Here is a 24,352-nt window from a genome sequence, read left to right as displayed (position 1 = left end):
ATGCCTGTCTTCTTAAATAAAATGTTCTATTAATGCCATGTTGTCATTTTTTAGCTTGTGTAAACACATTTTTGGAAATATGGTAATGTAAGATAATTATGAATGACATGATACCCATCATCAGCCAATAAGAAGTGAAGAAACTTTCAACGGTATGCTGTGATGTAGAACTATCAGACCAACAACGTGCATGAATGATTATTGATTCCTTAACTTTCATTCAATATAAAATCAACCTAAATGTGCATGTAGATCCACATTCAATCATCACTGACACAAAGTCAGGGATGATTGAAACTGTCATGAAGTGCAGCAGTTGGTGAGGATGGAAGACAGCAGGACTCAGGATGTAGTGAATAAATGATGGCTTATAATCCAGGCAGCACAGGTCAGTAGAGACAAAGAGGTCAGACATATTTCTGACAATGACACAACAGAAATGACAAGGACCTGACAGAGAACAAGAGACACAGGTGGGTATATAATCAAGGGAAACGAAAGACAGTTGGGGAAACGAAAGACAGTTGGGAACAATCAGGGTCCGACGAGACAACACAAGAACTAAACTGACACAGAAAACCAAATCCCCACAGAAACTTTGATTCAACATGAGACTTACCAACTGCTTTCAATTTCTTTTCAATGTCAAGTTCAACGTGGATTCAATGTTTCTGCCTAATGTTGATTCACTCAGATTTTGTTCTTATTATAATTAGAATTGTTCTAAACCCAGCAGGTGGTGCTGTTAGCTTCTGAATTTCCCGGCTGAAGGAAATATAAAAAACAATGATGTGTTTTCATCCAGAGCCACAGAGGAAGAACTTCAGCTGATCTGGTAAAAAGCCCGACCCACAGCGCCACTAATCCAGATTACAGAGCGAGACGCTGAGCTGAGGACAGAAAGGACAGGCAGGAGGACACTGGACATTCAGGATGCTGCTGCAGGAACTGTGATGCCGTGATGGACAGCAGAGGACGCAGAGGAACCGATGGGTCAGTGAAACGCTCGTCCATCAAGCGCAGCGTGTCTTCTGGATCCCAGAGGGTAAGATGCTGCAGAGAGACCAGAAGGTGCAGGGATGGAACAGTTTCTGCGTTTTCTGGAAACAGTTTGGACCAGACGTCCTCCGGTCCAATCACATTGGTCCAGTTCACACTGGACCGGAATCTGGTTGGGGTCCGATTGGACCGGATTTGTTGTCATGGCTCTAGTTACTATGGTGATGATGGAGCGATACGGACCTGACAGCAGAACCCCAGCACTGGTTCTGTCTGACCATTTCCATCTCTGCATCTCCTTGGTGTTCTGGTCCAACTCTCTTTCCCACGGTTCTTCAGTTACATTAGGTCTGCTCAGATCTCTAAGCATCCCAACCAGGATGAGTCCAAACTTTGACTGGACTTCAGTTCAGACATGGACTCAGGCCGCCGTTCTGTCTATCTGTGCTACCTCGTCAGATTTTCCTACAGGAGCACGGATAGATGGCCAAGTCTATCTGTCGGTGCTACCCGTCCAAAGCTGCTACCGTCATGTTTACAATCAGAAAACTATAACTGGTTGTTAATGTTAAATATATTGGATAAGATTATCTGAGTGACTGAAGTGGAAGCTTAGCAGTTATGGTTAGCTTAGCATTGGATCAATTTCTATCCATGACGAAACCACAAGAAGATCACTTCCTGTATCTGAACATCCTACCAGTTTAAAATGAAAAGCTGTAGATGTTGCACTAATCCTTTACTAGAATATCCTACCTGTTAGAAAATATTTTAAATACAGAGGTTTGTAAGAATAAAACAGTATCAGGCAGAGGGAACATGTTTTTATTTAAATTAAATTAAAAACTAATACAGATCATCACAACTCTTTTTGTGCATTAATCTGCTGTATGACTGACTTTATTAAATGAGCCACAATGTGTCACCAAACTGCACAGGTCACTGAAATGATAGGATATGATTCATATACACTAATATTACACAGTTATTACAGCTTCAATCCAACATAATATCGCTAACATCTATTTAGCAAAGTTTCATAATAAAAAGTGTAATGAAACTAAAATATTTTAAAATATAGGGACAAAATAACCCAAAAAACAACATATTTTGTCCTGATTAACCACCAAAATCAAATCAAAATCAAATCAAATTTTATTAGTATAGCACATTTCAGCATCAAGGCATTTCAAAGAGCTTTACATCAAATCAAACACAAAAATACAATGAAACATAGAATCAACATTAAAAACACAACATCAAGTCAGATTTTACATTTCAAGTAAAACTCTAAACAAGTGGGTTTTTAGTCCAGATTTAAAGGAAGTCAGTGTTTCAGCTGTTTTACAGTTTTCTGGAAGTTTGTTCCAGATTTTTGGTGCATAGATGCTGAATGCTGCTTCTCCTCGTTTGGTTCTGGTTCTGGGGATGCAGAGCAGAACCAGAACCAGAACCTGAGAGTTCTGGAAGGTTGATACAACAGCAGCAGATCTTTAATGTTTTTGATTTTGATTTGAGAAATGTCCCAGTGCTCCCAATTAGTCAACAAACTGGGACTGACGGGTCTCAGAAATGATCTGAACTCATTGGCTCTGGATTCAGTTTTCCTCTGATCTGCTCACATTATTGGACCTTCACTGGAGTTCTGCTGAAATTCTCTCAAGTTCTCCTGAGGTTCTTTATGTCCATTTGGAGTGAACTGGTTTATTGAACCTGAGGTTCCACCTGGTCCTCCTCTTCCTCAGCAGGATGCAGGTTCAGTCAGAGCTGAAAATGTCCGAACCAAACGGGTCACGAAACTCGGAGTCAAGAGTCCAGCTCCAAGTAGGAGGAAGAGAGCAAATGTTTTTGTTCTCAACAACAATCAGAAGATATAAAAAAATCTAACAAATTAGCTGAAAAATAAGAATAAACATGTTTTTGTTAAATTTCACTGAAGATTAATCATTTTCTCCCCTTAAGTATGCAGTTGTTGAGTCACTCCTCCACCATGTGAGGATGATGATGATGATGATGATGATGATGATGATGATGATGATGGTTTCTGTGCAGCTTCATTGTTCACGTGAAACAGACAATCACACTGCAGCTCATGTTCCATTCAGACAGTAATCCATTAATTTAACAAAGTGGAGATTGACACGCACACACACACACACACACAACACGTAGTAGTTGAGGAGCATGTGGATTTAAAGGGCCAGTCTCTGTATTTTTTTACTGAATGGAGGAATGAAAAACCCCTGAAACTCCCAGAAATGATCCGTTCCTCCATGCAGGAGGAACTCTGGTGTTCCAGCTATTTGTTTCTAATCTTCCTGTTATTTAAGTTTAACAGCAAAACAAAGACCAGCACATCAGCTTCTGTCTTCCAGTAACATTCTGGTTTTAAAAACCAGTAAGACTTTCATACCGTCATGTCTAAAGCTACACACTTGACCCACATGCAAAGATACAAAATAGGAGGTGAAGAGAAAAAAAATCAGATGAATAAAGTTTATTTCTCTGATTAAACAGATATTCGGTCTGATCTGTGATTGAACTGGTCCTACTGGAACAGAATCGTCCTGTGCTGAGAGCAGGGGAGAAGAAAGGTTAGTGGTAGGCAGAACTAAATCCAAAACTACTTCGGGAGCGACCTTACAGGATTGGTGAGGGGCGTCCGCTGGAGAGGGGGATCTGAAGTTGGGAAGCCAGAGCCTGGGGAGCTGACAGGAGGAAGGAGGAGTCCAGTCCGGGGTTCGAGGGGCGGAGGGTTCCCTGCGGCCTCTGATGGGAGAATCGTTGGAGGACGGGCAGGTAGATGGACAACCTGGAGCGGATCACAGCCAGTCTAGAAAGTTTTCCACCGGTCTTCTTCTTGGATCTGTATGCAGGTTTCTTCAGGGATTTTTCTCCACGGTACCATGAGAGGGGAACCTGCAAGAAGACACCAGAATAATTCAGGTAGCTCGAAAACGCAGACAAGAAACACTAAGGATTTAGTTCAGAGTACCATTAGAGGTTAACACTCTAATGGCCGCCCGCTCCGTTTATGCTGGAGATGATGACGCCGATTACGCCCAGGTTCACGGAACCGATCCTCCAACAGACCTCGACCTAATGGCTCCCCCTGGTGGAAAAGAAAGTTCCCCACAAGACTGAACTCCAGCACCACGGGATACAAACTCCCAGTTCCCTGAAATCAGTCAGTCGCCTCCTGGCCCAGCAGCCAAATTCCAGGTCAAACTCCAGATAATTCCTGTTCTTGTTTCATTGAGGAAACATTTTCAAAATACAGAAGATGGCTTCCAAAGCCGACTTAGAGAAAATGATTCGTGCTTCCTATCACCTTGGCAACGGCTTTAACTAGCCAGGCTCCTGATTGGCTGAGTCAGCTACTGAACTCTGCAGCTCTCAGACAAACATAGAGGCCTTTCAGTCCATGACTGGGACCAGTTTGGTCAGTGACTGGGACCAGTTTGGTCAGTGACTGGGACCAGTTTGCTCCAGCAGCTTCGTTTTCTCTGTGGAGGATTTTAAGAACCAACTGAAAACATTTATTTTTCGTAGGTCTCAGTGTCTATATTTTTTTTCTGTATTCTTAACATTTGTTTGGATCTTATGTCTGTGAAAAGTGCTTTCTGAATAAACGGTAGTTATTATAACCAGCCATGGTGAGTCTGGAGCGATTCAGATCAGCAACACCTTAACCTCTGCTTGGTGTTTCCTGCTGCAGGTTCACAGAGCGTGGATCGAGAGAACCTTCCAGAAGAGAGAATGCATCCAGATCATTCCCAGCAAAGATGCCAGCAGGTGAAACGATGCACAGATCTCTGTTATACTGTTGTGTTGATGAAGAGAAGCTCAGGTGCTCTGAGCAAGGCGGTCAGCTGACCAGGTCACATGGTGCTGATCTCCTCTGAGTTTCAGTCATGTGACTGAAGAAATCAGTCCTGGATAAAGCAGAGCAGCTTCTCATATTGAGAGATTTCCTTAAGGTGGAGCAAAGCAGGGAAGCTAAAATCTGAAAACATCTGCTCCACCTGCAGCTGCTGTGGCTCTGAGTCAAACCCACCTGTTCCCCTCCTGGCCTGTGGGGGCGCTGCACCAACAACCACTGAAGGAAACCACACAAAAACCTCTGAAGACACTGAGAGCAACTTCATTCTTCACCAGATGGAAACAAGATGGAGGCGTCAGATTTTAGTGTTGGAGGATTTCTCTTTAGTCTTTGGCTGAAGACCAGGAGACATTTCTGCTGCTAGCGCTAGGCTAGCACGTTAGCTTTGGTTGTATTTACCCAGAATGCCCTGCGCTTTAGTCCACTTCCTACTTTTGATGCGGTCTCTGATCCACTTGGCGTTCACATTCAGACAGAAACCAAAGTTCACTTCAAACAAACCCAGACCGAGGTCTGGAGGACCAGAGGTCAGAGGTCGGTTAGGATTCACACCCAGTGGACCGGATTTTATTGTGAAATGGACTGGAGTGGGGTTGAAGCGGACTGAACAGTGAATGATGCAGTTGAACTGACTTCAGGTTTGAGCCAAAGACTAGTGCGTGTTTCCTTGATCATCAATGAGGGGTTGAAGGTCAAAGACAGTCAGCTCTTCTCTTACAGGCATAATAATCTTTGGATGGAAGTTTTTGTTCTGTTTTAGTTATTTTTTGTTTTAAAATCAAATTTCTAGTCAGTGAGACACAGTGAGTTTTCTTTTGCATGATGGTCCTTCATAAATAAACTTGCCTTTAGTGTGAGGTAAAGCGGATGTCTTCTCCCTACTGTGTAGGTGCAGCTGTGGCCAGCTGGTGGCGCAGCACCCCCCCATCCATCCAGGGGCAGTGGAGGAGACGGGCCAGCTGGTTCAGTTGGATGTCCAGCCTGCAGAGAGATGGAGTATCCTGAAACACACCCAGACCTTTTCCACCGATGCCTATGGAGTCCTGGAGTTCCAGGGCGGAGGACACGTCAACAAGGCCATGGTAACACGGAGCAGACCCGGTTACTATGATGATGGTAGCAGCTCAGACTGACTCTCTCCCCTTCATGCTGTCTCTGTCCTGCAGTACATCAGGGTCTCCTATGACTCCAAGCCAGACTCTCTGCTCCACCTGATGGTGAAGGAGTGGCAGCTGGAGCTGCCTACACTACTCATATCCGTCCACGGAGGGCTGCAGAACTTCGACCTGCCCCCCAAACTAAAGCAGGTCTTTGGGAGGGGGCTGATCAAGGCCGCTGTCACCACTGGAGCCTGGATCTTCACAGGAGGAGTCAGCACAGGTGCAACACTCAGCTCCAATAGGCTAATATCTATCACTGTGCCTGTCACTGCCACAAATACCCAGGATGAAAACCTGATGACCTGATGACAGCAGAACCAAACCAAGAGAGAAGTGTGATTATATTAACTCTGATTCTGCTGAGCTCCCTCCGTCTGCTGTTGCAGGGGTCATTCGACATGTTGGAGACGCTCTCAAAGACCATTCATCCAAGTCCAGAGGAAAGGTCTGCGCCATCGGCATCGCACCCTGGGGAATTGTCGAAAACAAAGAGGACCTGATTGGGAAAGATGTAAGAAGAGTCTGATTAAATCAGGTGGACAAGTTCAGAGCATCTCTGAGCTTCTGCCTTTGTTTACTCAGTGGTGGACTTGTCTGGTGGTAGCTTTCTCTGATTGGCTGTTAGTAGACAGTCATGAATGATATCTCCTAATGGTCTGTTCATTTCTACTGAGGGAGAGATTCTCTTCATCCTCAGTTCATTTGCTTCCATTTTTGTTGGGTTTGTAGAGGACATGAGCTAGTGGCCCTTAGGGTATCATGGGAGGAGTAGAAGGTACTGTGCAGCTCCTCCCATGGCCTCATTAGCTGGGTCCAGATTCCTGACAGATTGTGGAGGATGAAGCATGGGGTCTGCCAGGCAGCTCTTTGTCAGGTGTTAATGGACCAGATCTCAAGGTACCTTCAGGAAGAAGACCCGGAGAACCTTGGGTTTGGTCTTTGGTTGGGATGCTGGCATCTTCAGTATGCACTCTAGATGCTAACAGCTGAGTTTGAAGTGACCAGGATGTAAAAGTGTTAAATTCATTGATATTGATGATATTAATGTCACCATGATAACCTCTAATGGGAGCCTGCTGCTGTGTTTCAGGTGACACGCCCCTATCAGACCATGTCCAACCCGCTCAGCAAGCTGTCGGTCCTGAACAGCAGCCACTCTCACTTCATCCTATCCGACAATGGCACCACCGGCAAATATGGAGCTGAGGTCCGCCTCCGCCGGCAGCTGGAGAAACATGTCTCCCTGCAGAAGATCAACACACGTGAGTCATGTGACCCTGCAGAAACCCCTCCCTGGCCTGCTAACTCTCCTCTACTCATGTGACTGGTCAGGTGATCTGCGGGGTTTCCCTTTATCATCCTATGCCTGGAGGTGTCTGTAAGGCAGGGACAGCAAGGGGAGCCTCAGCTGTCACCCCTTCCTTCAACTCCCACAGAACCAGGCAAACCCAAACGAGAGTCCAACCCTCCAGACAGAGACAGAACAGACCCATCAACATAAAACCAACCAAACAAAACCAAAGGAAGGTTCTAGAGTCTTTCAATCCAATGTCAGGAAATCAGTGAAACTACTCAACCTCCTTTGTATTATGATCTAATGTCCACAGAACAGCTGAGGAGTTTTTAAATGGGGGTAAAGGGTCATGTTTACATTGCCTCAGAGTTACAAGGGAAAAAAGAGCCTTTCCTTTGGTTCTCCAATCATAGAATAAAACACACTGATATAATCACAACATCATAGAAAAAGACATTCTGTTTGCCATGGGCAGTTGTAAAGTTCTGTTCCTGGAAGGCAGAAAGATCTGATGAAATATTTATACTTACTGGTCAGACCTTCCACAAGCAGATCCTGTTTTCACCAACGATCCTCCATTACTTCGTCTTTAGTTTCATGAGAGTTCCTTTCTCCTCCCATCTGAGTCTGAGCGTGGCTTTGGGAGTCATCCTGACAGGTGCTTTGCTGTGTTGCCAGGTTTGGGCCAGGGTGTCCCGGTGGTCTGCCTGATCCTAGAGGGGGGTCCTAATGTCATCTCCATTGTGCTGGAGAGTTTGAAGGAGGAACCACCTGTCCCGGTTGTGGTTTGTGACGGCAGCGGCCGGGCCTCTGACATCATCTCCTTTGCTCACAGATACTGCGAAGAGGACGGGTGAGAACATCTCTGCTGCTTTGGTGTATTTGTTAGTGGTAATTTTCAAGGTGTGTGTGTGTGTGATGATGCTTAAAGGCTGTGCAGACATAACCTGAGGTGGACAGCGAAGGATTTTATGCACAACCACCGAATCGGGGGAATCATGCCAATCAGTGAGGAACTCCAGCAGATCTCAGGAGTTGACCTCTGGTTCTACTAACATGCATCACCACAGCTGGCCTTTCCACCCTTTAACTCAAGTCTTTCTATGCATTCTGTCATCATCAGTTCCTGATTCCTGCCCTTTGTCCCCTTCTATGATGCTGGAAACCATTCATCTTGTCAGTTCTGCGAGAAACCTCCATTTTAAGCTGCAGACCTGAGAAGCCGCTGTATTCTCAAACACAATATTACCTCAAGATGTCAACGTACCTCCTGGTTTCTCCTCAGTGTCCTGTTCTACCTCTGTAGGCTGGTGAACGAGAGTGTCAAAGATCAGCTCCTGGTCACCATCCAGAAAACTTTCAACTATAGCCGTAGCCAGGCGCAGCAGATCTTCCAGATGGTGATGGAGTGCATGAAGAAGAAGGCTCTGGTAGGACAGCAAAGCTCTACCTGTTGTAATGGCTGCATCGTCCTGTTCAGTCCCTTCACTGCTGCAGCAATAAATCTCCTTCTCATCACCCTGTCTGTGTCATCATTCATCCTCCTGACATCAGAAGTCCTTTCTCCTGTCCTGTTCACACAGAAAACAGATAACACCCCTCCCCCAGGTTCTCTGCTGGTTCTGACACCATCTTATCAAAACCAGCAGGAATGTTTTCAGTTTTCACGTGTTTCAGTCCTCACTTCCCATGAGTATCAGCAATCCAAGGAAAACACCCTGGCAGAGTCAGAGGATGTTATCGGAGGGTACGCACAAAACTATTTCTGCACAAGACACACAGGAGCTTAACCACATCAACGCATCGTAAAACTAGCAAACCCACAAAATAATCCACAAGAACACAATGGCCACGGCCCACAAAAACAGAGGATCTGATCCACATAAGGCCTAAAGTGCACAATGCGACAAACTCACACACAGACACACTTACGTGTCTGCATAGTGTGGAGAATTATCCTTTCTCCAAGCTAAGTTCTTGATGTATCAGGTTGAAGAGTCTGTGAGCTGAATTGCTGAATTCCATTTATTAATGCCAAAATACAGCTGGCCCATAGTTTACATTATCTTTAAGGGCTAGTAGAACAAAATGGCATCAAGCAACAGCTTGTAAATCCCTTTAATAGCTTTTATCTAAGGTACGTCCTGAAAAGTGTGTTCATATCCTTTAACCTCGGAGTCATGATCCTCGTTTTGGTCCTGAGTTTTCTCTTTAATTTTAATACAAAGTTGACATTATTCAAAATGTCTTTATGACAACTTCTCATTAACCAAGAAATCATGACTTGACATAAATTTGTTATAAAAGTGTTACATTCAGGGGCCTCCAGACATTTACAGTTAGGATTTAATTAGGACGTTTGCTTTGTAAGAGTTTAAAGATTCATCTTGATAGTTTGATTGTTGTTACCATGGCTACAACATGGTGTAATCTTTGTTTGTTCACAAATACATCACAGCCAATAACCAATAATCAGTGATTGATTTTAAACTGGGCCAATAAACCTGGTCTCTCTCTCACAGATTCACCTGATCGACATTTAAACATGTTAGTGATGCTGAGGTTCTTAGGGGCCGCAGGGTTCTGTCCAAGGCCCCATATTACCTTGGGCCGGCCCTGGAGGAACAGCTGCTGGGCTGGAATCTACCTGGAATTTACCTGGAATCTATCTGGGGTCCCCCTGGAATCCACCTGGAGTCTCCCTGGAATCCCCTGGAATCCACCTGGAGTCACCTTGAATCCACCTGGAGTCCCCCTGGAATCTACCTGGAATCCACCTGGAGTCTCCCTGGAATCCACCTGGAGTCACCTTGAATCCACCTGGAGTCCCCCTGGAATCCCCTGGAGATACCTGGAATCTCATGGAGTCCACCTGGAGTCACCTGGAATCCCCCTGGAGTCACCTTGAATCCCCCTGGAGTCACCTGGAATCCCCTGAAGTCACCTTGAATCCCCCTGGAGTCACATGGAATCCCCTGGAGTCCCCTTGAATCCCCCTGGAGTCACCTGGAATCCCCTGAAGTCACCTTGAATCCCCCTGGAGTCACCTGGAATCCCCTGAAGTCACCTTGAATCCCCCTGGAGTCACATGGAATCCCCCTGGAGTCACCTGGAATCTCCTGGAGTCACCTGGAATCTCCTGGAGTCACCTGGAATCCACCTGGAGTCACCTGGAATCCACCTGGAGTCACCTGGAATCCCCTGTCAGTCCCTCTGATGCTGTGGAGACATTTAGATTCATGTGTGTCTTCTTGCTGCGGTTCTGATTGTTGCTCCAATATTTTCTCTGATGATTATTTCATGAACTCTAATTGGACCGAATCTTCCTTTAACACTTGAGGTTCTGCAGTAACTTCAGTTTACAGCCCAGAACCTCCAGCAGCTTTAACCCGCCTGGTAGAAACGTTGAGGAGAAGCAGAGCGAACAGTCAGCAGGTACCGGGTGGTACCGGGTGGTGGTACCGGGTGGTACCGGGTGGTACCGGGTCTTGTATCAGGATGTCTGATATAAATCAGATATTCTTTCTCTCAGTCGGTGGTACCGACCCAGTCTGCCTGTAGTGAACCGAACCGGGCTTTTAGCAGAATGATCAAGTTAAAGTCAGAAGTTTCTCTGCAGTTTTTCTGTGTTTAGCGGCGAGGCGGGTTTTTTATTCTGAATTTATATTTTTATGTTATGAAAATATAAATAGAAAGTTTTTCCAACGTCAACATCAGAACTAGCACAGTTTGCACAGCCGCACAGCTGCAGCATCGTTTCTAAAACTGGGAGTCTGACTGTTAGCCTTCAGCTAGCAGCTCCATGTGACTCCGGGACGACGAGTCTGTACTGTCCTGGATCTGAGCCGGTTCTGACCCGTTCACTGCAACATTAGCATAATGATAAAGGTTTTACATTTCATGCAGCACTTAACTGAGATTGTTCTGTCCATTTATTTAATCCCACAATCCCACTGCAGCAGCTGCAGCAGCTGACCGACCAGCATGTAAAACAATCGGAGCATCACTTCATTAAACTGATCTGCTGTCAGATTAACAGGATCACATGACCTGCACAGAACGCAGGCAGCTCCAACAGGCATGTTTGCTTTCAGAACAACTTTAGTCCAAACATGTCCTTTAAAAAGTCCAACAGAAATCCTCCAGAAGAATCAGCAGATCTTCAGGTTCTAAAGGTTCAGCATGGAGCCACTGCTGTTCTACCTGACAGCTCTGGCTCCAGGTGAGGCTTCCTGCTTTCCTCGTCCTCAGTCCCCTGGTTGCGGGTTAAAATCCCAGTAGATCAACATTCGCTCAAGGCCTTTTGAAGTAAAGAGCTTTGTTCTGTGATTGGCTCATTCTGAGGAAGAGCTGCTCTGATGCTGTGCAGGAAGCTGACTGAGCGGCTGGAAGTGGCGTCCTGATTGGTTGTGTCTCTGTGCAGATCACCGTGTTCAGGATGGGCTCAGAGGGCCAGCAGGACATTGAGATGTCCATCCTCACAGCCCTGCTCAAAGGTAACCATGGCGATGAAGACGGCAGGCGTTCTTCATCCAGACGCGGTCAACCTAACCATCTTGATTCTCTTCAGGTACCAACGCTTCTGCGTCCGACCAGCTGAGTTTGGCCCTGGCCTGGAACCGCGTGGACATCGCTCGGAGCCAGATCTTCGTCTACGGCCTGCACTGGCCCGTGAGCACTTCGGCGTTCCTCGGTCTGTCCGTCTGACCTCATCTCTGACCTCAACATTTCTGTTTCTCAGCCTTCCGGCGCCGTGGCGGCTGACCGGCCCAAAAGCCCGGCGGCGCAGCGCCAACCGGCCGGAAAAGGAAAAGCCAGAGGAAAGAAAGGCAAAGGAGGGAAAGCCAAAGCGGAACCGCCGGAGGAAACCGACCCGCGGAAACTGGAGCTGCTCAGCTGGGTGAGAGAGAACCTGGTCCATCAGAACCCCGGAGCCGGTTCCACGGTCTGACGAAGTCTCGTGTTGTACAGGTGAACTCCCTGGAACAGGCCATGATGGACGCTCTGGTTCTGGACCGGGTGGACTTTGTGAAGCTCCTGATTGAAAATGGCGTCAACATCCATCACTTCCTGACGATCCCGCGGTTAGAAGAGCTGTACAACACGGTGAGGCCACATCTGGAAACTCCTTGTGCCAGAAAACCCTCCACCTGGCAGAAACATGGCTGACTGACACACAGGGGGACACATCCTGCTTATTGATCAGTTATTGACATGAATGACTGCCCTTAAACCTGAAAAGCTTTTAGATGTTGAGAGTTTTACAGTAAATCTGTTGTTGAATCAAATTGAGGTTTTATTCAGACAAATTGAATCTAAGGATAAAAGCTCTTTGTTTTGTCCTCCTGCTGTTTTAACCTTAATCTGTCCAACCACATGCAAAGCTTTTAAAACAACAGCAGCTACTCTCAGATTACAGAGTCGTCGCTCGCTGGCTGATGGTCCAACTCAGGGATTAAGGGTGACTAATGTTCAGGGTCACAGCCACCGGAAAAGGTCAACCTCCAACTGTCTTTGTTTCTGCAGAAGCTGGGTCCTGCGAATACGCTCCACTTTGTGGTTCGAGACGTGAAGAAGGTGAGTGCTGTTACTGGTGACCAGTTTCCCCACTGAGCAAACGCACTGGTTTCCTCTGAGCTCCAGATTGTTACACCGCTCAGTCACATCCAGAGTCCAAAGCCCAGCGCAACGCCAGGACTGAGCTCACATGAGCAGCTGCTGCTGTCAGCCTGGGAAGGGTCAAAGGTCATCTCCAAACCATCTGAGGCCTGTTACTATCCAGCGAGAAAACATCTCTTCAGCTGGCAGAGGTCACAGCATGCAGCTCAGAGAAACTAACAGGCCGCAGTTAACAGCACAAAGGTTAAAGGTCATAGCACTGAAAGCCACCAGCCTGAGGTCAGGAGAGACGAAACCTCTGGACAGACAATGTCCTCTGGACAGACAATAACAGAGTGGAGATGATGGACAGAACTGAAATGGAGGAAACTAGATCAGCATAAACTCCTCATTCCAGCTGTAATCCCAGAGTTCTTCAGGTCCGTTAGGTTCTGGTTCCCCCTCGGTGCCTTAGGGTGCCAGTTTCCCTTGGAGGGTTTGTTCAGGCAGCAGATGTTTCACATGTTACCTTGTGGTCCAAAGAGAAGAGCAGAGCAGCAGATTGATGTCCTCCTTCACTAAAGTGACTGATGTGTGTTTCAGGGGAATCTTCCTCCAGATTACCAGATAACCTTGATCGACATTGGGCTGGTTCTGGAGTTCCTAATGGGGGGGGCCTACCGCTGCAACTACACCAGGAAAAACTTCAGGACCCTGTATAACAACCTGTATGGTCTGAAACGAGTGAGTGAGGAAAGAGAACCTCAGCAGACCCCTGAACAGTCTGATCTTTTGGCTCATCTCCATGTTTTTGTCTTGCAGCCCAAAGCTCTGAAGCTGCTTGGGATGGAGGTGAGGAGGCGTCACTGCCGGTCTGAAAGGGAGAGGGTGAGAGAGAGGAAGAGTCGGTCAGCTACTCTGAATTCTGTCTGCAGGACGATGAGCCGCGGCCAAAGGGGAAAGGGAAGAAGAACAAGAAGAAGGAGGAGGAGGTGGACATCGATGTGGATGACCCTGAGGTCAGCAGGTTCCAGTATCCCTTCCATGAGCTCATGGTGTGGGCTGTGCTGATGAAGCGTCAGAAGATGGCGCTGTTCCTGTGGCAGCGGGGCGAAGAGGCCATGGCCAAAGCTCTGGTGGCTTGTAAGCTCTACAAGGCCATGGCCCATGAATCCTCCCAGAGCGAGCTGGTGGACGACATCTACCAGGACCTGGAGAACAACTCCAAGTGAGTCCGTGTCTGGTTCCATATGTTGGGACCACAAGCTCTGTTCCTGGTAGTGGTTCTGTGGTTCTGAATGAAGCCAGTGTTTCAGGACAGCGGTCAGGTCCACCTCCTACTCCAGGCTGACTCATGGCTGTTGATCTGTTAGGAACATGCTGTGAAAATTGCATTGTTGTACATAGCATGAAAATGGCAGCGCTGTGTTTCTGTGTAGGCAGTTTGGTCAGCTGGCCTACGAACTGCTGGATCAGTCGTACAAACACGACGAGCAGTTAGCCATGAAGATGTTGACCTATGAGCTGAAGAACTGGAGTAACTCCACCTGCCTGAAGCTGGCTGTAGCTGCCAAACACAGAGACTTCATCGCTCACACCTGCAGCCAGATGCTGTTGACTGACATGTGGATGGGCTGCCTGAGGATGGGCAAGAGCAACAGCCTGAAGGTACAACAGGAAACACAGACAGTAACACGTACACCGTACGTACATTTTTCTCATGAACAAAGTTGAAGAACAACCTGAGGGACTCCAGCAGTGCTTCCACATTATGACTCATTGCCCATCCTCACAGAGATCATGTTAGGTGTGTCTGAACGGTTTGTCATCGTTCAGACTGTGTGTCCTCAAATCCAGCATTTTGAGACCATGTTGTTTGCTAATTTTTCTGTTCATCACTGTGTAGTAGGAGTCTTAGTTTTGTTAACCTTTTGCCTTTTTTGAATTGTCCTCAGGTAATTTTAGGAATTATTTTCCCCCCCGCCATCCTGCTCCTTGAATTCAGACTTGGAGATGAAACTTCTCACCATTCATGGAAAGAAAACACTACTGGGAAAACTAAAGATGAGAATAAATCCAACAAGGTACAGAACAAGCAGAGTAGATGTTGTTAATGCCATTATCAAAGCAGTTGGAGTCACGGTTTATCGTTTTCAGGATGCCGCCTCCAATGCTGACACAATGTCCAAGAAAGGAGATGAAGAAGAGAACCAGAAGAAGAACCTAAGGATTCCCATTGGGAGGAAGATCTACGAGTTTTACAACGCCCCTTTCACCAAGTTCTGGTTCAACACGGCGAGTTCACTTCACCTTGAAGAGAGAAACTTGTTTTATTGTTTGGTGATAGCGACTGGACACTCGTAAATCAGAAACATTCAGTTTGTGTTGTATGGTTTTCATCTCATATATGGAGAGCTTCCTCTTTCAACAAAGGTTTGAGAACCTGAAGTGTGTTTCAGGTTTGTGACTGAAGAAACTCATGTTGACACATGCAGTGGCACACCAGCATAATCAGACTGGGAGAAATTATGATAGCAAGAACATTGCAAGAGTGCTGAAAGCTGGGTTATACTAAATATCCGGTGACTAAGTTGTTTGTGTTTTCAGAATAAAATATATGTTTATTTGCCATTGAAGTTAGATGTCAGATAAACTCGAAGCAGCGGCAGAATCCATAACACGGCCCGTTGGGTTTCTGTAAGATGTAACGTTGAGTGAGGAGCGGCGCATGAAGCAGCCTAAAGGAGAGTCAGCTCCTCTAAGGTTTGAAATCAGAATAACATGAAATGTTTCCATCCACCAGTAAAGGGTCTCTGCCTGCAGTCAAGAACTCCTTGTGTCTGGTTCTCGTGCTCCAAAGTTTGGCAGGATGTGGCGGAGCTGTGAGGGCAGAACTCTAGTCTGTTCTGGTGTTGAGAGAGCAAACTGAAAGGGGAAGCTCTGGATTTATGTTTATGTTCCAAATGATCTTCTGTCGGGCTGAGGGTCCTTTGAGTGGAGATATTTCTTCTCACTAAAAGGAATCAGGTTCATCAAGGATTTGATTAAGGTGCCACTTGGGTTTTCACAAACATCCTGGTAAACTCCCCAACCCAGACTCCAAACTGGGTGTCATGTTTTAGCGGGAGACTGTGTCTGATGGGTGGACAACTTTATGTCTGTAACTGTCTGAAGATTGTTATTCATACCACTGGTCAATTTCTTTTCCCAGATTTGACCCTTATGTCCTGTCAGAGTCACCTAAACTGAAGAACTGGATTAATTTGTGCTGATGAACTCTGTGTTTCAGATCTCATACCTGGTGTACCTCATGCTCTATAACTACATCATCCTGGTGAAGATGGAACGCTGGCCCTCTCTGCAGGAGTGGATAGTCATCTCCTACATTATCACCCTGGGGCTGGAGAAAGTCAGACAGGTAGAGGTTTCTCAGTGAGATCATGACCGTTGTGTTTCTTTGGCTGAAAACCCTGACAGTCTTTCTGCTGTTAGATCCTCATGTCCGAGCCAGGGAAGCTGAAACAGAAGATCAGTGTGTGGTTGGAGGACTACTGGAACATCACTGACCTGGTGGCCATCTCTGTCTTCCTGCTTGGCCTCCTGCTGCGGCTCCAGGGCGAGCCCTCCATGGGCTATGGCCGAGTCATCTACTGTGTTGACATCATCTTCTGGTACATTCGAGTCCTTGACATCTTTGGAGTCAACAAGTACCTGGGCCCCTACGTCATGATGATCGGCAAGATGGTAGGGAGCCAGATGGATGTGATGTGTACCTTTAACCAAGGCTCTGACGCCACACAGTGGACTGAGAAGACATTCAGAAACCCCACAGGGCTGTTGATCAAGACTGCTTTCAAAGGTTACAGGAAGATGTGGATTCTTGGAGGGAACTAGGATTTAGCACAGAACTATAGCATCACAAAGTTCTAAATAAAGAAGGAATTTTGAATTTGTAGCTTTAAATTTCTCAAGTTTTTGTCATCCGTCTCCTGCGTGTCTCCAGATGATTGACATGCTGTACTTCGTAGTCATCATGCTGGTGGTGTTGATGAGTTTTGGGGTGGCTCGGCAGGCCATCCTCCATCCGGACGAGGAACCCACATGGCGCCTGGCTAGGAACATCTTCTACATGCCGTACTGGATGATCTACGGAGAAGTGTTTGCAGACTCCATAGACCGTAAGACTAGCGTCTATAGTAAGCCATCTGTTAATCTCCCCTCAGCCTCCCCCATCCCGGTCATGTGGTCCCTTCCTTTCCTGACCTCCAGTCTCTATCTGTTTCCATCTTGGTCTTCATCGTCTCCCACCTGCTCTTCATGTTGCTTCTGTGCATAAAAACTTCTCCTTCTTTGCCACTTCTCTCCACCTTCTCTTTTCCGACGCTCACCTCATCTTCTCGCTCATCCTCGCCGTTCTGCTCCTCTGCACAGCAGGGGGCAGTAGCAACTCAAACACGGCTGCTGTATTCAGTTAAGAACCAGCAAACATTCTCTATACCTGCATTGAATTTCACCTGTTTGTAAAGTAAACTTGAAATCCCTTTTATTGTTTAAACTGGAGAACTTTCTAAATAAACATTTCCAACAGCATCAGTAGAACAAAGTCTGAGTTCAAGTCAAAAACAGAAAATTCAGTTCAATAAAATGATGTGACATTGAAGACTGACCTAGCATTAAAGTTACATCACACACACACACACACACACACACACACACACACACACACACACACACACACACACACACACACACACACACACACACACACACACACACACACGCGTAACTATACAATAATAATGACAACGCTGGGAGACGTCAGGAAGGGACAAGAATGGCTCCATTGGATCCACTGGATCTACTGGTCTCAGTAGATCCAGTGGATCTGGTTTTCAGGAGCAGCAGCTCTGGAGGGAAGAGGTCAAAGGTCAGAGGTCAATGCTCAGAGTGGCTCTAGACAAAACTGGAAGGAGATATCAGCTAAGAAGCCCGGCCTGGTGGTTCCGCTGGTAAAACGGACCCGGCAGAACCTTCCAAACGTTTCTTGTCAGTTATCTGTCATGATTTGTGGACCGAAATGCAGAAGTGATGGATTTGACTTAATTTGGTATTTTTATATAGAAATGATGAAAAATTAATCTTACAAAAGAAAAATGGGAACCAGAGCTGAACAAACCAGTGAGGAGGACAGGTGAGCGATGGAGCGAGCTGATTGGCTAACAGGTTGCAGGTGAGGAGAGAGAGACAGAATGGCACAAAGGGCAAGTAAACAAACAAAATGAACCTCACTGTAACAAAGAATAACTAGACATAAAGAAGAAACCATCTAAAGTACCAAAGAGCGTAAACAACCTGATCTAACCACAGAATCAACAAAAAATCCAGATTATGAACCCAAACAAGCCCAGATTAATCCACCAGCTGGTTTCAGATAAAATCAGCTCAATCTGTCTGCAGAGCTTCAAACCTGAGCAACATTTCCTTCCTCATCTGATCACAAAAGTTCTCCAGAAATATTTCGCAGCTAAAGATGTTCTTGATGTTGATGCAAACATGGACAGCAGGTGGCAGCATTGCCTCATTTTCACCTGGCAGACACTTTGATCTGAACTGGTTTGTTAAGAAGTGACTTGTCAGTGTTTGTCTCAGATTAATGATGTGTTTCTTCTGCCTCTCCTCTGCTGCCGATGGACAGTTTATGCCATGGAAATTAACCGTAAGCAAATATGAACATTTCTGCTGTTTTCTGTCAAACTGTGGCTGAAGCTTCTCAGTCCAGTCTGATTCACTCTTTGTTTTATGTAATCAGCTTGTTCCAGACAATTTATGCTGATCAAACACAGGCTTTTCAAAATAAGGGAATATTTCTGACCTACTCCGTTCTTGTAGCTGATCGGGTTTGAAGTTAATTTTTATATTCTGGTTCCACAGAACCAAACGTTACACAACAACCATATTTTCTAATTGAATTTTGTCACAAACAGAAACTTTTATTCACAACAAATTATAAGCAGAATTGAATATTACAGAAAAGACATTTAAGTGGGAGAAAATCTGAAATCCAAAGAGTTAATGTTGTTGATGGGTGGAAGGTCTTTGGTTCAAATCCTAGTTGGGCCAACATTAGTGATGAGACTTCACTAATGTTACTTCAGAATCACTGAAATCATCTGCATTTCAAAGCCATTTTATCCTTAACATAATTTCATATGTATAGTTCTTGTGGGTGAAGTTCACCCAAAAATTTTAATCATGGCTATTAGTGCAGTTTGTACAATGGAAAAAAATATTCTATACTTTTATAAAATAGAGAAAACCCATTTCGGCCGCTTGTATCCGTGATCTCGTTCTTTCGGTCATGACCCAAAGATCATGACCATAGATGAGGGTGGGAACGTAGATCGACCGGTAAATCGAGAGCTTCGCTTTTTGGCTCAGCTCTCTCTTCACCACGACGGACCGGTACAGCGCCCGCTTGACTGCAGACGCTGCACCAATCCACCTGTCGATCTCCCGCTCCCTTCTTCCCCCATTCATGAACAAGATCCTGAGATACTTGAATTCCTCCACTTGGGGCAGGACACCCCCCCTGACCCGGAGAAGGCACTCTACCCTTTTCCGGCTCAAGACCATGGCCTCGGATTTGGAGGCACTGATCTCCATCCCAGCCGCTTCACACTCGGCTGCGAACCGCTCCAGTGAGAGCTGCAGATCACGACCTGATGAAGCCAAAAGGACCACATCATCCGCAAAAAGCAGAGATTCGATCCTAAGGCCACCAAAACGGATCCCCTCAACACCTTGGCTGGTCCAGAGATTCTGTCCATGAAAGTAATGAACAGAATCGGTGACAAAGGGCAGCCCTGGCGGTAAAGAGTGTTGGTTCTGTACTGCTTCCCCCTTGTGAGATGCCTGGCTCCAGGGTGGAGCGCTGAACCCAAGACTCTCCATCATCATTAAGGGTCTTGAGGCTGCGCTCTGTCTGGTTCCTCTCCCAGGATCTGGCTGCCTTACCAGGGTCATGAACAGCGGCGCTCCAGGATCACTGGGACACTAAAACTCCTCCATCACAATAATGTGGCAGCCAGTGGAGGGTAAAATATACAAATATAAATGTTAAATATTCCTAGTGTTAACATTTTACTGCTATTTTAAAAATAGAAACAAAATGTAACAAACAGTCAAGGAAAGAGTTTCTTTGGCAGAAACATAAATTGTGGTCATAAAGGTCAGTTATGGTGAGGTAACCATATGCAGGAGGAAGGAGGCCCTCCTCATCCTCCTGCATCAGAGCCGCCATGACATCTGACCAAAACATGTATTTTATTTATTCACCAATTAAATAAATCTAATTTTAAATTAAATTCTTTAGTAACAGCTTCTGCCATGTGTGAAGCTCATCATAAGCAAGCAAAGAGTTTTGTTCTGGCAAAGAACCGTTCAAAGGAATCAGATTGTCGACATCTATCTGGGTGGAGTTTGTTCTCCCTGTTCAGGTGGGGATTTTCTCCAGGTACTCTGACTTCCTTCTAGCTCAAAGTTACATGGAGGCTTTAAATAGTCTCAGATGTTTTCCTCTGGTCCTGGGATGCCTGAAGGATCAATAATAGTAGAAAGAGACCAACGGATGGAAAGATGCTAGCTGAGAAGGTGAGTCCAGAGAGAAGTCAGGTGACTGACGGTTCTGATGAGAACAAGCAGAACCAGGCATCGTTCCTGATGACACGTCGGCCTTCAGCTGCAGGGAATCTCCGGTCCGTCCATGAAGACTGTAGAGGAGCTGGCTCTGACGTATCCGGCTGTGTTTTCAGCTCCATGTGGAGACAACATGTATGATGAAGACGGGAAGAAGCTTCCTCCATGTATTCCTGGAGCCTGGCTGACCCCGGCCATCATGGCGTGTTACCTGCTGGTGGCCAACATCCTCCTGGTCAACCTGCTCATCGCCGTCTTCAAGTGAGTTCACCCTTCAACAGGATCTACAGAGGACAGCAGAACGCTGCTTTCAGTCAGACCAGATGCTTTTATATGGAGCATAAATATTTCAGACGCATTTCCAGACACTGCTGCTATCGCAACCGTCTCTTCCACAGCAACACCTTCTTTGAGGTGAAGTCCATCTCCAACCAGGTGTGGAAGTTCCAGCGGTACCAGCTGATCATGACCTTCCACGACCGCCCCATCCTGCCGCCGCCCCTCATCGTCTTCCCCCACGTCTACATCACCCTGAAGAGGCTGTGCTGCACCTGCAGGCGAAGGCCGGAGGGGGAGCGGGACGACCGCGCCCGCCGGCTCCGTAAGAACCACTAAGAACCCGAGAAAACATCATTTAATCAGCTGCTGGGTTAGGGTTAGTCTGGCTGCAGACTCAGACTCTGGCCCAGGATCACAGAAGCACTAATAAATCAGTTCTATGAACATAGCACAGAAAGTGAGTTTATAGAAAGATGGATAAATTCCTCACCTGCAGTAAGAGCAGCAACACATCAACACGGTTTTACTCAAACGCAAGAAATGAGTCAAAACTTTAAATGATGCAGAGAAAAATATGGTTTGATTCTGTTAAAGACTGAAATAAAAAACTAAAAGACATGAAAAACACAAAATAACAAAAATATTTACAACATGCTAAAACTGTCAGCGTAAACAGACTCTGAGTGCACAGAGTCACAGCAGCTCATGTGTTGCTGCTGTGTACAAGAGAAAACAGCAGCAGAGGCTCCTGTAGCGCCTCCCAGAGGCCAGTAGGGTGAAGAGTCTTATTGCCTTATCTTTTCCAGATCAATTGTATTAAAAGTAAAACTCATGAAACAGTTTCCTGCAGTGGGTAAATATGTTTCCTGCAGGTTTATCAGGCTCAGCTGATGGAGAATAAAAGCAGCTTTAGAATCAGGACGTCTTGAACTGAGTCTCTGCTTTCAACGTTTCTGCTTTGTTCAGTGAAGTTACTGCAGAGGATCCAGAACCTGTCAGGATCTCTCAGTTAGTTTCAGGTTTTCTTTGTGTTCTGTAGTTCTGTTAGTACCAGTTCTACATCAGTTCCTCCTCAGTGATTCTAGTTATGTTTATTACTTGTTTCTAGTCCTTTTCTTAGTTACTCTAGTTTTATTATGTCTCCTTATTTTTGGTAGAGTAATTTTGCTAGTTAGCTTGTCAGCCCGTTAGCTCAACCCAGGACTTTGTTCAGCATTCGCCGTCCAGTACTTAGGCTCCTCCTTCTCAGTTCCTCCTTGCTGGTTCCTCCTGCTTAACCCAGTTTAATTCCAGTATAACTTCCTTTCTTCTCTCTGCTGCCTGTTTGCTTCCTGGTTAACGTGTTTTCTGTTCTTCTCTGGCTCCCTGGGTTCCCTGTTTTATTTTTAAGCTTTGATTTTTTTTCCATTAAATCTACAACTTGATCACAACATGTGATCCTCCACATGACAGTAACAGTTTATAAAAACCAGGTTTCTGTGTTTTGCTTGGTCAGAACTGGTTCTGAACGCAGAAGAGATAAAGAGTCTGTACGAGTTCGAGGAGCAATGTGTGGAGGAATACTTCAGAGAGAAAGAAGACGAGAAGCAGTCCTCCAACAACGAGCGAATCAGAGTCACAGCTGAGAGGTCAGCACCCACTGACCTCTGACCTCCAGTACAGCAGTAGCTCTGAGCTGATAGTTGACCTTTGACCCCTCAGCAGCTGACCGTCTCTGGGCGTTGCAGGGTGGAGAACATGGCGATGCGGCTGGAGGAGGTGAACGAGCGGCAGCGCTCCATGAAGGCGTCGCTGCAGACGGTGGACCTGCGCCTGGCCCAGCTGGAGGATTTCTCCGGCCGGACCATGAACGCCCTGGAGAAGCTGGCCGGGGTGGACCGGGCCGAGCTGGTCCGGTCACGCTCCGGGGGCTCGTCGGTGTTCGACCCGCCCGGCCTAATGCGGCATGGCAGCGTTGGCAGCGTCGGCAGCTGCAGCCTGTACCGGTACCAGCTGGACCACGACGACCAGACGGACGGCGAGGAAAAGAAAGTCCAGCCGAGTCCAGAGAGAGAAACGGCAAAAACAGCAGGTACAGAAACGTGACGTTTATGAATTCATTTAGGGCTTCACAGAACAGCTGGACACAAAGAGCTGAACAAAATTTGAATTAGTTTATTTGGTAGGGACAGACATACAGCAAAACAAAACAAAACAAAACAAAACAAAACAAAACAAAACAAAACAAAACAAAACAAAACAAAACAAAACAAAACAAAACAAAACAAAACAAAGAGTTGAACCCAAATCAAACGGTGAATGGACTGAACTTCTACAGTGCTTTCAAATCATTTTGACCACTCAAAGTTCTTCACTCTAGAGTCACAATCGATGCACAGATCGGAGAGCAGCCTGGGGCTCAGCAGCACATCAGCATGTAACAGGATAAAGCAGGAATTGAACCAACAACCTTTAGTCACAAGACAGCTGCTCTATACACACAAGGTTTTTAAAGTGAAAATCAGAGAAACTAAAAGTCCAAGCAACAAGGAACCATCAGGTGTCACTGTTGCTATGGGATACACAGCTTGGTATGTTCCCAATTTCTCCCGGTTCCTCCAGGTTTGTACTGAATTTGGTTCCCTCACCCTGCGGTTCCCTCCGGTTCCTCCTGGTTACCCTGCAGTTAAACTGAATTTCTCTCCTTTATATTTAGACTTGGATTAAAACAGTTACTAAAATCTGTGACTAGATGTGATTTCTGAAACAGTTTGTGTTTTGGCCAGAAGGTGGCGCTGGTTCTGAGTTTCTGAATCAATGAGGAACCCGGTCTGAACGCCTCCTTCTGGTTCCAGGCGATCTCGCTTCCAGTCTGGACGTCTCCAGTGTGAGGGACAGGACACAGTCTCTGTCCAATGTGGACATCTTGATCTCGCCGTGTGGCCCCGCCTCTCCTCTTCGTCACGGCAGCCCGGCGGACCCCGACGGTCCGGCCCAGAGGAGCCGGCTGCAGGCCGGGTCCTCTGGGCCCCTGGACAAGGCGATGCAGTATTTATTGTCTCCAGATGCCCAACAGGGGGCGCTCCACAGTCCACCTCCCCCCACGATGAAGGGCGCTGATGAAGAGGAGGGAGCCAGGCCTCCGGCTCCTGAACCAGATGCTGATGAAGAGGAGCTGCTGGTGGATGAAGACAGGAAGTACCCGAGCCTCCGATCCAAAAGTCTCAGCAGTAACCAGGCGACCAAGAGGACGAAGAGGCGTGAGGAAGAGGAGAAGCCCCGCCCCTCCAGCAGTGTCACAGACCTGGTGTCAGTGTTCAGACGGAACCAGAACCAGAACTAGAACCAGATCCAGAGGGTCTTCCGCCTCTCGGGTTCTAGAGGTTTTTCTATTTCTACTTTTTTCAGAGTAAAAAACATTTAAGTTTCTGCAGCAAAACAGGAAACAGGAAGTTACAGAAAAAC

General features: G+C 46.4%; 1 protein-coding gene across 2 annotated transcripts in view; it reads left to right on the top strand.

Moving 5' to 3' along the window:
• The first annotated feature begins 874 nt into the window (after positions 1 to 874).
• The window catches only part of LOC122823320 (transient receptor potential cation channel subfamily M member 1-like), a 24,954-nt gene continuing 1,476 nt past the window's right edge, over positions 875 to 24,352 (top strand). The window contains exons 1-28 of one of the 2 annotated variants that reach the window (XM_044102811.1): positions 875 to 1,045; positions 4,718 to 4,794; positions 5,772 to 5,964; positions 6,049 to 6,262; positions 6,429 to 6,553; positions 7,133 to 7,304; positions 8,015 to 8,189; positions 8,643 to 8,766; positions 11,760 to 11,832; positions 11,907 to 12,007; positions 12,078 to 12,236; positions 12,308 to 12,442; positions 12,863 to 12,913; positions 13,538 to 13,678; positions 13,757 to 13,786; positions 13,870 to 14,162; positions 14,374 to 14,602; positions 14,890 to 15,018; positions 15,092 to 15,229; positions 16,224 to 16,352; positions 16,427 to 16,678; positions 16,938 to 17,112; positions 18,630 to 18,650; positions 20,746 to 20,890; positions 21,028 to 21,230; positions 22,404 to 22,536; positions 22,636 to 22,979; positions 23,743 to 24,352. The exon at positions 23,743 to 24,352 is cut by the window's right edge and continues 1,476 nt beyond it. In XM_044102811.1, coding sequence (XP_043958746.1) covers positions 962 to 1,045; positions 4,718 to 4,794; positions 5,772 to 5,964; positions 6,049 to 6,262; positions 6,429 to 6,553; positions 7,133 to 7,304; positions 8,015 to 8,189; positions 8,643 to 8,766; positions 11,760 to 11,832; positions 11,907 to 12,007; positions 12,078 to 12,236; positions 12,308 to 12,442; positions 12,863 to 12,913; positions 13,538 to 13,678; positions 13,757 to 13,786; positions 13,870 to 14,162; positions 14,374 to 14,602; positions 14,890 to 15,018; positions 15,092 to 15,229; positions 16,224 to 16,352; positions 16,427 to 16,678; positions 16,938 to 17,112; positions 18,630 to 18,650; positions 20,746 to 20,890; positions 21,028 to 21,230; positions 22,404 to 22,536; positions 22,636 to 22,979; positions 23,743 to 24,230 — 4,533 coding nt within the window. In that variant the 5' untranslated portion in view covers positions 875 to 961 and the 3' untranslated portion in view covers positions 24,231 to 24,352. Of the gene's footprint in view, positions 1,046 to 4,717; positions 4,795 to 5,771; positions 5,965 to 6,048; positions 6,263 to 6,428; positions 6,554 to 7,132; positions 7,305 to 8,014; positions 8,190 to 8,642; positions 8,767 to 11,759; positions 11,833 to 11,906; positions 12,008 to 12,077; positions 12,237 to 12,307; positions 12,443 to 12,862; positions 12,914 to 13,537; positions 13,679 to 13,756; positions 13,787 to 13,869; positions 14,163 to 14,373; positions 14,603 to 14,889; positions 15,019 to 15,091; positions 15,230 to 16,223; positions 16,353 to 16,426; positions 16,679 to 16,937; positions 17,131 to 18,629; positions 18,651 to 20,745; positions 20,891 to 21,027; positions 21,231 to 22,403; positions 22,537 to 22,635; positions 22,980 to 23,742 lie in introns of both variants that reach the window. The other variant, XM_044102802.1, reaches the window with a different exon arrangement.

Source organism: Gambusia affinis, linkage group LG02 (assembly GCF_019740435.1).
Source record: "Gambusia affinis linkage group LG02, SWU_Gaff_1.0, whole genome shotgun sequence".
Lineage (NCBI taxonomy): Eukaryota > Metazoa > Chordata > Actinopteri > Cyprinodontiformes > Poeciliidae > Gambusia > Gambusia affinis.
Note: the sequence above shows the minus strand (reverse complement) of the source record. Positions and strands in the feature narration are given on the sequence as shown.